The 13620-nt window shown below is 40.3% G+C and overlaps 1 protein-coding gene across 2 annotated transcripts in view; it reads right to left on the bottom strand.

Moving 5' to 3' along the window:
- gga1 (golgi-associated, gamma adaptin ear containing, ARF binding protein 1) overlaps nucleotides 1-13620 on the bottom strand; it is an 86561-nt gene that overhangs the window by 65000 nt on the left and 7941 nt on the right. For both annotated transcript variants that reach the window (XM_059954204.1, XM_059954203.1), the window contains one exon: nucleotides 2333-2417. In XM_059954204.1, coding sequence (XP_059810187.1) covers nucleotides 2333-2417 — 85 coding nt within the window. The remainder of the gene's footprint in view (nucleotides 1-2332; nucleotides 2418-13620) is intronic.

Below are 13620 nucleotides of genomic sequence, written 5' to 3'. Positions count from 1 at the left end.
GAGAAAGGATCTAAAAAGTGTGGATTGGGAAAGGTTGGTCTCTGGCAAGGATGTGATTGGTAAGTGGGAGGCCTTCAAAGGAGAAATTTTGAGAGTGCAGAGTTTGTATGTTCCTGTCAGGTTTAAAGACAAAGTGAAGAAGAATAAAGAACCTTGGTTCTCTATGGATATTGGAACTCTGATAAAGAAGAAGAGAGAGATGTATAATGTATAGGAAACAGGGAGCAAATAAGGTGCTTGAGGAGTATAAAAAGCCCAACTTAAGAAAGAAATCAGGAGGGCTAAAAGAAGACACGAGGTTGCTTTGGCAGTCAAGGTGAAGGATAAGCCAAAGAGCTTCCACAGGTATATTAAGAGCAAAAGGATAGTAAGGGATAAAGTTGGTCCTCTTGAAGACTAGAGTGGTCGGCTATGTATGGAACCAAAAAAAAAAAATGGGGGAGATATTAAACTGGTTTTTTGCATCGGTATTTACTAAGGAAACTAGCATGGAGTCAATAGAAATAAGGCAAACAGGCAGTGAGGTCATGGAACCTATACAGATTGAAGAGGAGGAAGTGCTTGCTACCTTGAGGCAAATCAGAGTAGATAAATCCCCAGGACTTGACAGGGTATTCTCTTGGACCTTGAAAGAGACTAGGGTTGAAATTGCAGGGCCCCTGGCAAATATATTTAAAATGTCGGTATCTACGGGTGAGGTGCCAGAGGATTGGAGGATAGCTCATGTTGTTCCGTTGTTTAAAGAAAGCACTAAGAATAATCCGGGAAATTATAAGCCGGTAAATTTGACGTCGGTAGTAGGTAAATTATTCGAAGGAGTACTAAGAGATAGGATCTACAAGTATTTGGATAGAAAGGGACTTATTATGGTGAGTCAACATAGCTTTGTGCGTGGTAGGTCATGTTTAACAAATCTATTAAGAGTTTTTCGAGGAGTTTACCAGGAAAGTGGATGAAAGGAAAGCAGTGGATGTTGTCTACATGGATTTCAGTAAGCCCTTGGACAAGGCCCCACATGGGAGATTAGTTAGGAAGATTCAGCTGCTAGGTATACATGGTGAGGTAGTAAATTGGATTAGACATTGGCTCAGTGGGAGAAGCCAGAGAGTGGTAGTGGAGGATTGCTACTCTGAGTGGAGGCCTGTGACTAGTAGTGTGCCACAGGGATCAGTGATGGGTCCATTGTTATTTGTCATCTATATCAATGATCTGGATGATAATGTGGTAAATTGGTTCAGCAAATTTGCTGGTGATACAAAGATTGGAGGTGTAGTGGACAGTGAGGAAGGTTTTTCAAAGTTTGCAGAGGGATTTGGATCAGCTGGAAAAACGGGCTGAAAAATGGCAGATGGAGTTCTATGCAGACAAGTGTGAGGTATGGCACTTTGGAAGGACAAATCAAGGTAGAACATATAAGGTAAATGGTAGGACATGGGGGAGTGCAGTAGAACAAAGGAATCTGGGAGTACAGATACAAAATTTCCTAAAAGTGGCATCACAGGTAGATAGGGTCATAAAGAGAGCTTTTGGTACATTGGCCTTTATAAATCAAAGTATTGAGTATAAGAGTTGGAATGTTATGATGAAGTTGTGTAAGGCATTGGTGACGCCGAATTTGGGGTATCGTGTGCAATTTTGGTCACCATATTACAGGAAGGAAATTAATAAGGTTGAAAGATTGCAGAGAAGGTTTACAAGGATGTTGCTGGGACTTGAGAAATTGAGTTACAGAGAAAGGCTGAATAGGTTAGGACTTTAATCCCTGGAGCATAGAAGAAAGAGGGGAGATTTGATAGAGGTATATAGAATTATGATGGGTATAGATAGAGTGAATGCAAGCAGGCTTTTTCCACTGAGGCTAAGGGAGCAAAAAAACCAAGGACATGGGTTAAGGTGAAGGAGGAAAAATTTAAAGGGAACTATGTGGGGGGGGGGGGGGGCATCTTCACACAGAGCGATGGGAGTATGGAATAATGAGCTGCCCGATGAAGTGGTAAATGCGGGCTTACTTTTAACATGTAAGAACAATTTGGACAGGTACGTGGATGACAGGTATATGGAGGGATATGGTGCAAGTGCAGGTCAGTGGGAGTAGGCAGAAAAATGGTTCAGCACAGCCAAAAAGGGGCAAAAAGCCTGTTTCTGTGCTGTAATGTTCTATGGTTCTATAGCTCTAAATCCTACATTTCTGCATATTTTGGGGTCATTTAACATAACACCAGTTTTCCCGGACTCATGGACGCATAGAAGTCAATGGTTGTTACTGTTTAATCAGAAACAATTTTAGAACGATCTCAACATTCTGTACTGTGGGATTTTTTCTGATACCTACCCCTCTAATTCCTTGTTCAGCTGGTCACAAAATGCTTTAATCGAGTCCCATTCCAGCTCTCGGTTTAAGGGATTTGTGGCTTTATCTGCATTGAATACAACAAAATAAAATGTTATTTTAACAACTAGATATAAACTAAAAGACTCAGGTAACTCTAGTTCTGAAAATTGTAGAGTCACAGAGTTATACAGCACAGAATCAGGCCCTTCAGCTTAACTTATCCATGCTGACCAGAATGCCTTTCCAGCTGGTCCCGGGTGCCTGTGACAAACCTGCCGAAGACTTCTCAGCCTGAAGCATCGACTGTACCTTTTTCCCCCAAAGATGCTGCCTGGCCTCCTGCATTTTGTGTGTTGCTTCACAATGACCAGATTTCTGCAGGTTAACTCAATTTTTCAAGAGATTAAAATACCCTACAGCAGCTTGAGACAATCGTTTCATCACACTTTCAGATATAATTACTAGTAGCGCCAATTCTTTCCCTTGCCAGGTTCCAGAAGGCAAGTGCAGCTCCAGACTCTAAACTTCCAAAGTCACAGCTCTACAATGTTAATAGCTCATTTTATTGTTGTTTTATGATTATCTGAATCAGTGCTGTTAAGTGCAATAGGCCAAATGGGCTCAATGAATTGTTATAAATGGCTTTTCAAATTCTAGCCCAAATTAACAGCTTTCAGAAGTTAGCAATCTCCTACAAGGATAATGGCCACCATGGGGGTTTTGAGCACCAGTTTCTCAATTGCTGCACCAATTATGGTTTACAAACTCAACAGAAATCTGGGTCAAGTGGAAAATTCCTGATATCAAAGCAATCAAGGCAGAGGTGGAAAGCAGTTTCAATAATGATCATTATTGTGTTCTTATCCAGAGGATTGTATCACTATTGAGCTCCATTGTGTAGGCTTACACATACAATAGGCCACATCATAAACAGCTTGTCTGTACTAGTGTCAGCTGGTCTCAACAGACCAAGTTTTAAGGGTGAAGGTTGATTTTGTTCTCAACTGTAGCTCTGAGCAGGTGGAGGAGGAATTGTCTTTCAGCTCCTTGGGAGGAGTGGGTGGGCAGGGCTCTTATTTCTTCTGCTGATCAAATAGTCCCCTCACTCAGTATTTGGAAGCACAATGAAGCTGATTGAACAAAGGGAGAGTTGCTCAGGGAAATGAACCAGTCCTCAGCAAAGAGGTAAAAAGGGAGGAGAAAGAAAGAGACATTTCACTGTCCTACTGAAGGGTCTTGGCCAAAAATGTCAACTGTTTATTCCCCTTCATAGATGCTGTCTGACTTGCTGAGTTCCTCCAGCATTTTCTGTGTATTGCTCAAGATTTCCAGCATTTGCAGAATCTCTTGTGTCTATAACTATTTTGAGGTTGTCTGTTGCACTCTTACCCTCTTCCTCAGGCTACGTCCACACTAGACCGGATAAATCCGTAACCGAAGCTTTTTCTCTTCGTTTTGACCCTCCATCCACACTAAAACATCGACTTCCTCCCCCAAAAAGGAGCTTTTCTAAAACGCCCTCCAGAGTGTATAATTTTGAAAATGCCGGATTGGCTGGAGCAGTGTGGATGGGGTAACCAGAGAAATCTAAAAATGTTGTCCTGATGTGCCAGAACAGATGGTGACGGCAGCGCATCACTTCATTGTTTTCTTGAACGCAACCTAACAATTTCAGAACAGACGGCAACAACACTGAAGCCAGAAGAGTTAGACATGTACTCTGACTCATAACTTACTGATTAAATAAGTATACTCACTTTGCCCTGTTTTCCGTCCTTGCTCATATGAAGGTGGTTTACCTATTTATGCAAGTCTTTCTCTGACAATAGAGGTGTAATAGCCTAAGTAACATTGTATGGAAATACAAGATAATACTGATGGATATATTTTATACATTTAACAAGGGGCTTCATTAATGAAACAGAGTCAGTCGGTTTTTCAGTGTTCATCGTCAGCCGGGTCCTACTGTCCGTGAATACTGTCCAGTATTCACTGCAGCGTATGGAGGCAACCACAGCCTCTCATAGCTACTTGGACTATTCCTCTTCCCACCCTGTCTCTTGCAAAAATGCTATCCCCTTCTCGCAATTCCTCTGTCTCTGCCGCATCTGCTCTCAGGTGAGGCTTTTCATTCCAAGATGAAGGAGATGTCTTCTTTTTTTTAAACAAAGGGGCTTCCCTTCTTCCACCATCAACTCTGCTCTCAAACACATCTCTCCCATTTCCCACACATCTGCCCTCACCCCATCCGCCCACTGCCCCACTCGGGATAGGGTTCCCCTTGTCCTCACCTACCACCCCACCAGCCTCTGGGTCCAATGTATAATTCTCCGTAACTTCCGCCACCTCCAACGGGATCCCACTACCAAGCACATCTTTCCCTCCCCCCCTTTCTGCTTTCCGCAGGGATCGCTCCCTATGTGACTTCTTTATCCATTCGTCGTCCCCCCCATCGATCTCCCTCCTGGCCCTTATCCTTGTAAGCTGAACAAGTGCTACACCTGCCCTTACACTTCCTCCCTCACCACCATTCAGGGCCCCAGACAGTCATCCGGTGCTCCCGGTGTGGCCTTTTATATATTGGTGAGACCTGATACAGACTGGGAGACCGTTTCGCTGAACACCTATGCTCTGTCTGCCAGAGAAAGCAGGATCTCCCAGTGGCCACACATTTTAATTCCATGTCCCATTCCCATTCTGATATGTTTATCCATGGCCTCCTCTACTGTCAAGATGAAGCCACACTCAGGTTGGAGGAACAACACCTTATATACTGGCTGGGTAGCCTCTAACCTGATGGCATAAACATTGATTTCTCTAACTTCCATTAATGCCCCTCCTCCCCTTCTTACTCCATCCTTGATATATTTAGTTTTTTCCCCCTCTTTTTTCTCTCTCTCTGCCCATCACTCTGCCTGTTCTCCATCTCCCTCTGGTGCTCCCCTCCCCCTTTCTGTCTCCCTAGGCCTCCCATCCCATGATCCTTTCCCTTCCCAGCTTTGTATCCCTTTTGCCAATCACCTTTCCGGCTCTCAGCTTCACCCCAACCTCTCCGGGCTTCTCCTATCATTTTGCATCTCCCCCCCCCCCCCTTTCAAATCTCTTACTATCTTTCCTTTCAGTTAGTCCTGATGAAGGGTCTCAGCCTGAAACATCAACGGTGCTTCTCCCTATAGATGCTGCCTGGCCTGCTGTGTTCCACCAGCATTTTGTGTGTGTGGCTTGAATTTCCAGCATCTGCAGATTTCCTCGTGTTTGCTCCAGTATGTTTTTTTTAGTTTTAAGTCCTCCTGCTCAAGAGCCAACAGCTGTCTGTTGTTTAAGTTTTTCTAGTCTGTAACTGAACAAACTCACACCAACTCTTTCACGGCGATATTCAACACCAAACATGTCGCTTGTTTTCGGTAGATGTGTCCTGCGCATGCGCAGTAGGAGGAGATTCGCCGAAATATCCGTTTTAATGTGGACAGAAGTATTTTCAAAAACGCTTAGGGTGGATGTCTATTGTTTTTTATGCGAAACCAGCATTTTCAAAATTATCTGGTCTAGTGTGTACATAGCCTTAGATTTCTACTCCAGCCTTTTGCCACTCCCCATGTAAAAAGTAAAATAATTGTGAATGCATAAATCAGCATGAAACAATTGACCATTCAAGGCATGGACTGTCCATCTAATACAGCTGAAACTTAAAGGAAACTATTGTGTTTTTTAATGTTTTTCCTGAAATATGCACACTACCACTCCCAATACAAAAGCACCAACAAACTGAGCATTTCTGACATAGCACATTTAATTCCAAACATGTTGAGATCTGCTTCATGAACAAAAAAAAATCAACCTTGCTCATGAAGATGCAACAAATTTTGACAATGCTTAAAACAAAGTATTTTCTCATGATATACAAAAACAATTCTTTTAAATAGGCATGATTCACTACAACCAGTTGATTGTAAAGGTCATAAGATATAGCAGCCCATCATATTTCTTTATGGCTTCTCTCTGTATCACTTCATGCCCTAACTAATAAAGAATTCATCAATCTCTGCCTTAAATATACTTAGTGACTTGGCCTCCACAGCCACCTGTGGCAACAAATTCTACAGATTCACCACTCTGGCTAAAGAAATTCCTTTTCATCTCCATTCTGAAAGGGAGGCCGAGTCCTGTAGTCTTACACTCCCCGCCATACAAAATACCTCCACTCTAGCAATGCCTTCCAACATTTGATAGGCTTTGATGAGGTCACCCATCATCCTTCTGAATTTAAGTGAGTAGAGGCCCAGAGCCATCAAATGCTCCTCGTAAACCAATCCTAGCTTATTCGGTTTGGAAAACTAAGGGATTACTAAGATTTTCTGATTTATTTTTGGACAATTGTTTCATGTCTTTTGAGCAATTATCCAACAAATATAACTTGCCTAGATTTCATTTTTATAGATATTTACAGATTAGACATTTTTTAAGTTCTGTACTCCCTACGTTTCCAAATTTTGTGCCTTCAGATATTTTGGAGAGTTTATTTGAATTAGACCCTTTTCAAAAAGGGCTTAATTCAAAACTTTATAATATAATTATGAAGATACGTTCAGAGCCACTTTATAAGACTAAAAAGGATTGGGAAAGAGAGCTTAGTCTTATTATTTCTAGTGAGAATTGGGATAGAATTCTTCAATTAGTTAATACATCATCGTTATGTGCCAAACATTCATTAATACAATTTAAGGTCGTACATAGGGCCCGTATGTCCAAGGATAAATTAGCTCATTTTTACTCTCATATTAGTCCTATTTGTGATAGATGTCCATCTGAAATTGTGTCTTTAACTCATATGTTTTGGTCTTGTTCATTTTTGGAGAAATATTGGAAAGATATTTTTGATATTATTTCTGCAGTTTTGAATATTGATTTACAACCTCATCCTATTACCACAATTTTTGGTTTACCAATGTTAGACTCACTGCATTTATCTTCTTCTGCCCGTCGAATGATTGCATTTCTAACTCTGATGGCTAGAAGATCTATATTGATGAATTGGAAGGAAATTAATCCTCCCACTGTATTTAATTGGTTCTCTCAAACTATGTTATGTTTAAATTTAGAAAAAATTAGAAGTGGTGCTTTTGAGACTTCTATTAAATTTGAAAAGTTATGGAGACCATTTATTCAACATTTTCATATGATGTAATATGACCCTGTGCCAAGTTCATTTGATTTCCCAGCTTTTAGCTTATGTACATTGAGAGGACCAGAAGTGACGGCATTGATGAATATTTATTTTTGTGAGATATTATAAACAGCCCCCTTTTTTTTTCTCTCTCTTTTTTTTTGCTTCTTTTTTCTTCTATATTAGTTATTAGATTAGTAGATTAGCTAGTTTTGCATTATATATATATTTTTTTCTTTTTTCTGTTTTTTTTATATCATATATTATGAAATATTTAGACTTACCATGTTCATACATATATTTAATGGCTTATGTCTTGGTAAACTCATTTATATTGTAACTATTATGTATGTTTTTTTTCATATGTAATGGAATTTGTATGTTGGTAATTTCTTTATCAATATATCATTTGTATTCTGTCCATATTACTAATAATAATAAAAAGATTTAGAAAGAAAGAAAGAAACCAATCCTTTCAATCTTAGAATATTTTTCATGAACCTCCTCGGAATCCTCTTCAATGTCAGCAAATTCTTACTAAAACTACTCACTGTACTCCAAGTGAGGCCTCAACATGTTTTATAAAGCCTTAACATTACATTTTCCCTTTTAGGATGTAAGAAGTAGTTATACTGCCTGGGATAGCATTACATTATAAAACAAATTGTTTAACTATGATCTGCACTGAAAATGAAGCTGACTTACTTGGAATTATGATTTATTTCTCAATAGTCTTCTCCATGTGAAATAACATGGGTTTATGCCCAACGGACAACACTTAATATAACCTTCCCTGAGCCAGTGCAGCATTCTTACAACAGTGACTACCTTTCATTAGTATTTCAATGGCTAAAAAACATTTGTGAAATGCTGAGATCAAAGGTTATCTTTGTTTTTCCACTTCTGTGAAGGTGCTGCATTAAATACTATATTGAAGATCCAGCAAACCAACAGATGCTTATCCAGATTTTCACAGGTCTGCGAAAGGCTGCATTAAATACTATATTGAAATTCCAGCTCACTACACAGTTAAACACGAAGTTCCCATGTTGTTTTGATAAGCAGCTCAACAGACAATACATTGCTCTCCTCTTGCAGACTCATGGATACCAGGCTCCACACCATCGAGGATATCTTCAAAAGGTGGCATCCATTATGAAGGACCTCCATTACTGGGGACATGTCCTCTTCTTCTTGTGACCAAAAAGGAGATACAGAAGTCTGAAGAGACACACTCAAAGTTTTAGGAACAACTTCTTCCCTTCCACCATCAGATTTCTGAGTGGCAAATTAATCCACGCATACTACCTCACTATTCGTGTTCTTCTTTTGCTCACCTTAATTTTATTTTACATATGTATACACTCAGACCCTGCAATAACGATAACCCGCATAGCAGTGATTCGTTACAACATAGTTATTCTTTATTGAAATTCTTTTAAATGACAAAAATTCATTCTAAACGACATTTAAAACTTCTCAAAAGTAGCCATCATTACTATAAACATTTAATCAGCCAATGAGAGCACTTTACAGACACTGTGAGTCACTCAGAGCCAATCACGTATTAGTTTAAGTAATAACACACACAAAATGCTGGTGGAACACAGCAGGCTAGGCAGCATCTATAGGGAGAAGACGTCGACGTTTCGGGCTGAGACCCTTCACCGTTATTAGTTTGAGCTCTGCTTCCCCACATGTGTAAACATGTTCTTGCACCCTCACCAGTTTTCACCGATATTGTCTGGAAAATAGCCTGCAAATTCCAGCGAGGGTAGTACATCTAAGATATCTGGGAAAAGCATCAGCATGGAGGTGAAACTGCAGGTGATACAGCGTTTGGAAGCTGATGAGCGTCAGGTTGATGTTGGCGCCTCGTTAAAATTGGCTATATCGATGAGCAGAACATTTATAAAAAATGTAGACAAGATAAAAGCTTCTGCATCAACTACCTCAAAGTTACTATCAATGAAGGTAACGCATTCAAGGAGCCACTTGCTTGAAAAAATAGAAAATAGACTAAATAAATGGGTGGAGGACCAAACACAAACAAACATGCCCCTAAAGCAGCTGATAATAATGGAAAAGGCAAGAAGTATTTTCGATCATACTCAAGAAGTTATGTCAGTAATATTCACAGTCAGCTCCATAGCATACATATCTCTGGTAGAGCAGCTAGTGCAGATAACAGGGCAGCCCAGGAATTTCCTGCAACACTGAAGGCCATAATCAAAAAGGACGATTATCCTCCTGTGCATATCTTCAATATGGTTGAAATGGGCCCATTTTGGAAAAGAATGCCTTCTTATACTTTCATCTCCTGAGAAGAGAAACATCTGGGGTTCAAGACCGCAAAATTCCACGGAACTAGCATCACCACTATCACACAGATCATGGAGCAGTTCATTGATAATGACCCTGTCTAGGAATGAAACAATAAGGCAAAGAGAGGTGTTCTCAGCATGATTTGCTGCTACTGAGAACTGCTTCATGATAGGAAACTTAAGAAAAGGCAATCAAATCTTAATGCCTACTTGAAAAACCATATAACATTTACAGCATGGAAACAGGCCATCTCGGCCCTTCTAGTCCGTGCCAAACACCTACCTACACCTAGTCCCAGTCCTAACACACCTAGTCCCACCGAACTGCACTCAGCCCATAACCCTCCATTCCTTTCATGTCCATATCCCTATCCAATTTTTTTTAAAATGACAATATCGAACCGGCCTCTACCACTTCTACCGGAAGCTCATTCCACACAGCTACCACTCTCTGAGTAAAGAAGCTTCCCCTCGTGTTACCCTTAAACTTTTGCCCCCTAACTCTCAACTCATGTCCTCTTGTTTGAATCTCCCCTACTCTCAATGGAAAAAGCCTATCCACGTCAACTGTCTATCCCCCTCATAATTTTAAATACCTCTATCAAGTCCCCCCTCAACCTTCTACGCTCCAATGAATAAAGACCTAACTTGTTCAACCTTTTTTTGTAACTTAGGTGCTGAAACCCAGGTAACATTCTAGTAAATCTTCTCTGTACTCCATTTTATTGACATCTTTCCTATAATTCAGTGACCAGAACTGTACACAATACTCCAAATTTGGCCTCACCAATGCCTTGTACAATTTTAACATTACATCCCAACTCCTATACTCAATGCTCTGATTTTTACGACCAGCATACCAAAAGCTTTCTTCACCACCCTATCCACATGAGAGTCTACCTTCAGGGAACTATGCACCATTATTCCTAGATCACTCTGTTCTACTGCATTCCTCAATGCCCTACCATTTACCATGTATGTCCTAAAAAGAAGCCAAAGCTAGAGGAAGGCCCACAGCCTCCTCTAAGATGTAACCACCGCCCACTTCCCTCCACAACTGCTGCTCTACTGATGTACTGGTTAGGCCTCTTTCTGCGTTCGTTACTCCATGAATTACTGTTTATACAGAAAATAATCTATCATACATCTTAGGTTTGTGTTTTTGAAAGATGAATTACTAATAGCTTCACAATCTCCTTCAGCCACCTCTCTCAGAACCCTGGTTGGTCCAAGTGACTTATCTACCTTCAGGCCTTTCAGTTTCCAAGAACCTTCTCTAGTTATAGTAACTTGACACACTTCATGACCCGATACCTGGCACTTCCACAATACTGCTGGTGTCTTCCACAGTGAAGACTGGTACAAAACACTTAATTTAACTCATCCGCATTTCCTTGTCCCCATTACTACATGTCCAGCAACATTTTCCAGCAGTCTAATATCCGCTCTTGTCTCATTTTTAAGACTTCAAATATCCGAAGAAAATTTTGGTGTCCTCTTTAATGATATTATTAGATAGCATACTTTTGCATTCCATCTTGACCTTCTTTATGGCTTTTTTTGTTGCTTACTGTTGGTTTTTAAAAGCTTCCCAATGCTCTAACTTCCCAGTAATTTTTGCTCTATGATATGCCCTCTCATTGGCTGTTATATCAGCTTTGACTTCTCTTGTTTGCCAATGGTTGTGTCATCTTGCCTTTACAACACTTCTTTCTCTTTGAGATGTCAATATATCCTGTGCTTTCCGAATTGCTTCCAGAAACTCCAGCCATTGCTGCTCTGCCAGCATTCTCATGCCTCTGTAACGCTCTTTTCCACTGTAACACTGATACATCTGACTTCAGCTTCTCCTGAAATTTCAGGGTGAATTCGATTATATTATCGCTTTCCCCTAAGGGTTCTTTTACCCTAAGTTCTCTAATCGATTCTGGTTCATTGCACAACACTCAATCCAGAACAGCTGATCCCCTAGTGGGCTCAACCATGAGCTGCTCTAAAAAGCCATCTCATAAGCATTCCAGAAATTGTCCCTCTTGGAATCCAGCTCCAAGCTGATTTTCCCAATCTACCTGTATATTAAAATCTCCCATGACTATTGTAACATTGTCCTTTTGGCATGCATTTTCTATCTCCCATTATAATTTGTGGACTACTGTTTGTGGGTCTGTATACAACTCCCATCAGGGTCTTTTTACTCTTGCAGTTCCTTAGCTCTATGCACAATGATTCAACACCTTCTGACGCCACGTCACCTCTTTCTAATGATTTGATTTCATTTTTTTTTTAAATAGGACGCAGCCTCCTCTGCCTTCCTGCCTGTCATTTCGATAATGTGCATCCTTGAACATTAAGCTCCCATCTATAATCTTCTTTCAGCCATGATTCAGTGATGCCTACAATGTCATACATGCCAATCTGCAACTGTGCTGCAAGTTCATCTACCTTATTCTGTATACTGTGCACATTCAAATACAACACCTTCAGGCCCCGTATTCACCCTTTTCAATTCTGTTCGCTGTTTATGTTACAACTCATCCTGTTGACTGCAATTTTGCCCTATCAACAGCCTCTTCACCCTACTCATTGCCTGTTTGTAAACCAGCTACCTTATCTTCATCTGCCTTTACTACAATTCTTCTTACATTGAAATATATGTAGCTCAGGACACTAGTCACACCTACTAGACACTAACCCAGTGGTTCCCAATGTGGGGCGTATGCCCCACAGGGGGGTAATTTGATTTTTAAGGGGGGCAATTCGAGAATGAGTTATTAACAGTGAATTTTTTCTAGTAAGTCTGTGAGTATGAGTGTGTGTGCGAGTTAATACATATGTGTATATACAGTATGCATACATAAAAATACTTGTGTGTATGTACATGTGTAATTGCATATGTACTGTATATATAGTGTATCACCATCATTACAACCATCAAATGGCTTTCATAATTAAATTAATGAATTGACTGATGTAGGAAGGAACGAATGAACAAGTCCAAACGCGTATGAAACTCGTACGAGGTCACGCCAATGCTGCTTTTTGCAGTAGCTTTCGGTTCTTGGTGGTGTGAAGGTGTGTACATTGCATCATCTCTTTTAAACGGTGTATCTGTCTTTGTATGCTGTAGAAACGAATCGGCATTGTTTTATTTATTTATTATTATTATTTTAATATCACTTAATGTTCTTTTTTTTACAATTTCTTAGTAATTTCTTCCTCAGAACTTTAACAGTCCTTTGGTTCTTTTATTTTTCTCTTTCATGAATGCCATGTTCTTTGGAAGCTTGTTTAAACCAAGTTAATGGTCTTTTTGGCTTCCTCCAGGTGAATAGGAGTTCACTTTTTGAATAATAAGAATTATATATCACCACAGGGGGCATCAGGATTTTAGAGGTGATTAGGTGGGGCATGGCCAAAAAAAGGTTGGGAACCACTGCACTAACCCTAACCTTTTGATTCCTAACTTTGTATGAAGTCTCACCAACAAATACCTCCACAACCTCTCCACGAACTATTCTGGCACTCTGGTTCCCATCCCCCTGCTGATCTAGTTTAAACTCCACCATGCAGCATTAACAAACCTTCCCACTAGGATATTAGTCCCCTGCAGTTCAGATACAAACCATCCCTTCTGTACAGGTTCCACCTTCCTTGGAAGGGAGCCCAATGATCCCCAATCTTATGCCCTCCCTCCAACACCAACTTGTCAGTGACGTATTAAACAGTCTAATCTTCCTAGTTCTGGCCTCGCTAACACATGGCATGGTAGCAATCCTGAGATCACAACCCTTTAACTTAGC

The sequence above is a fragment of the Hypanus sabinus genome, chromosome 29 (genome assembly GCF_030144855.1).
Source record: "Hypanus sabinus isolate sHypSab1 chromosome 29, sHypSab1.hap1, whole genome shotgun sequence".
Classification (NCBI taxonomy): domain Eukaryota; kingdom Metazoa; phylum Chordata; class Chondrichthyes; order Myliobatiformes; family Dasyatidae; genus Hypanus; species Hypanus sabinus.
Note: the sequence above shows the minus strand (reverse complement) of the source record. Positions and strands in the feature narration are given on the sequence as shown.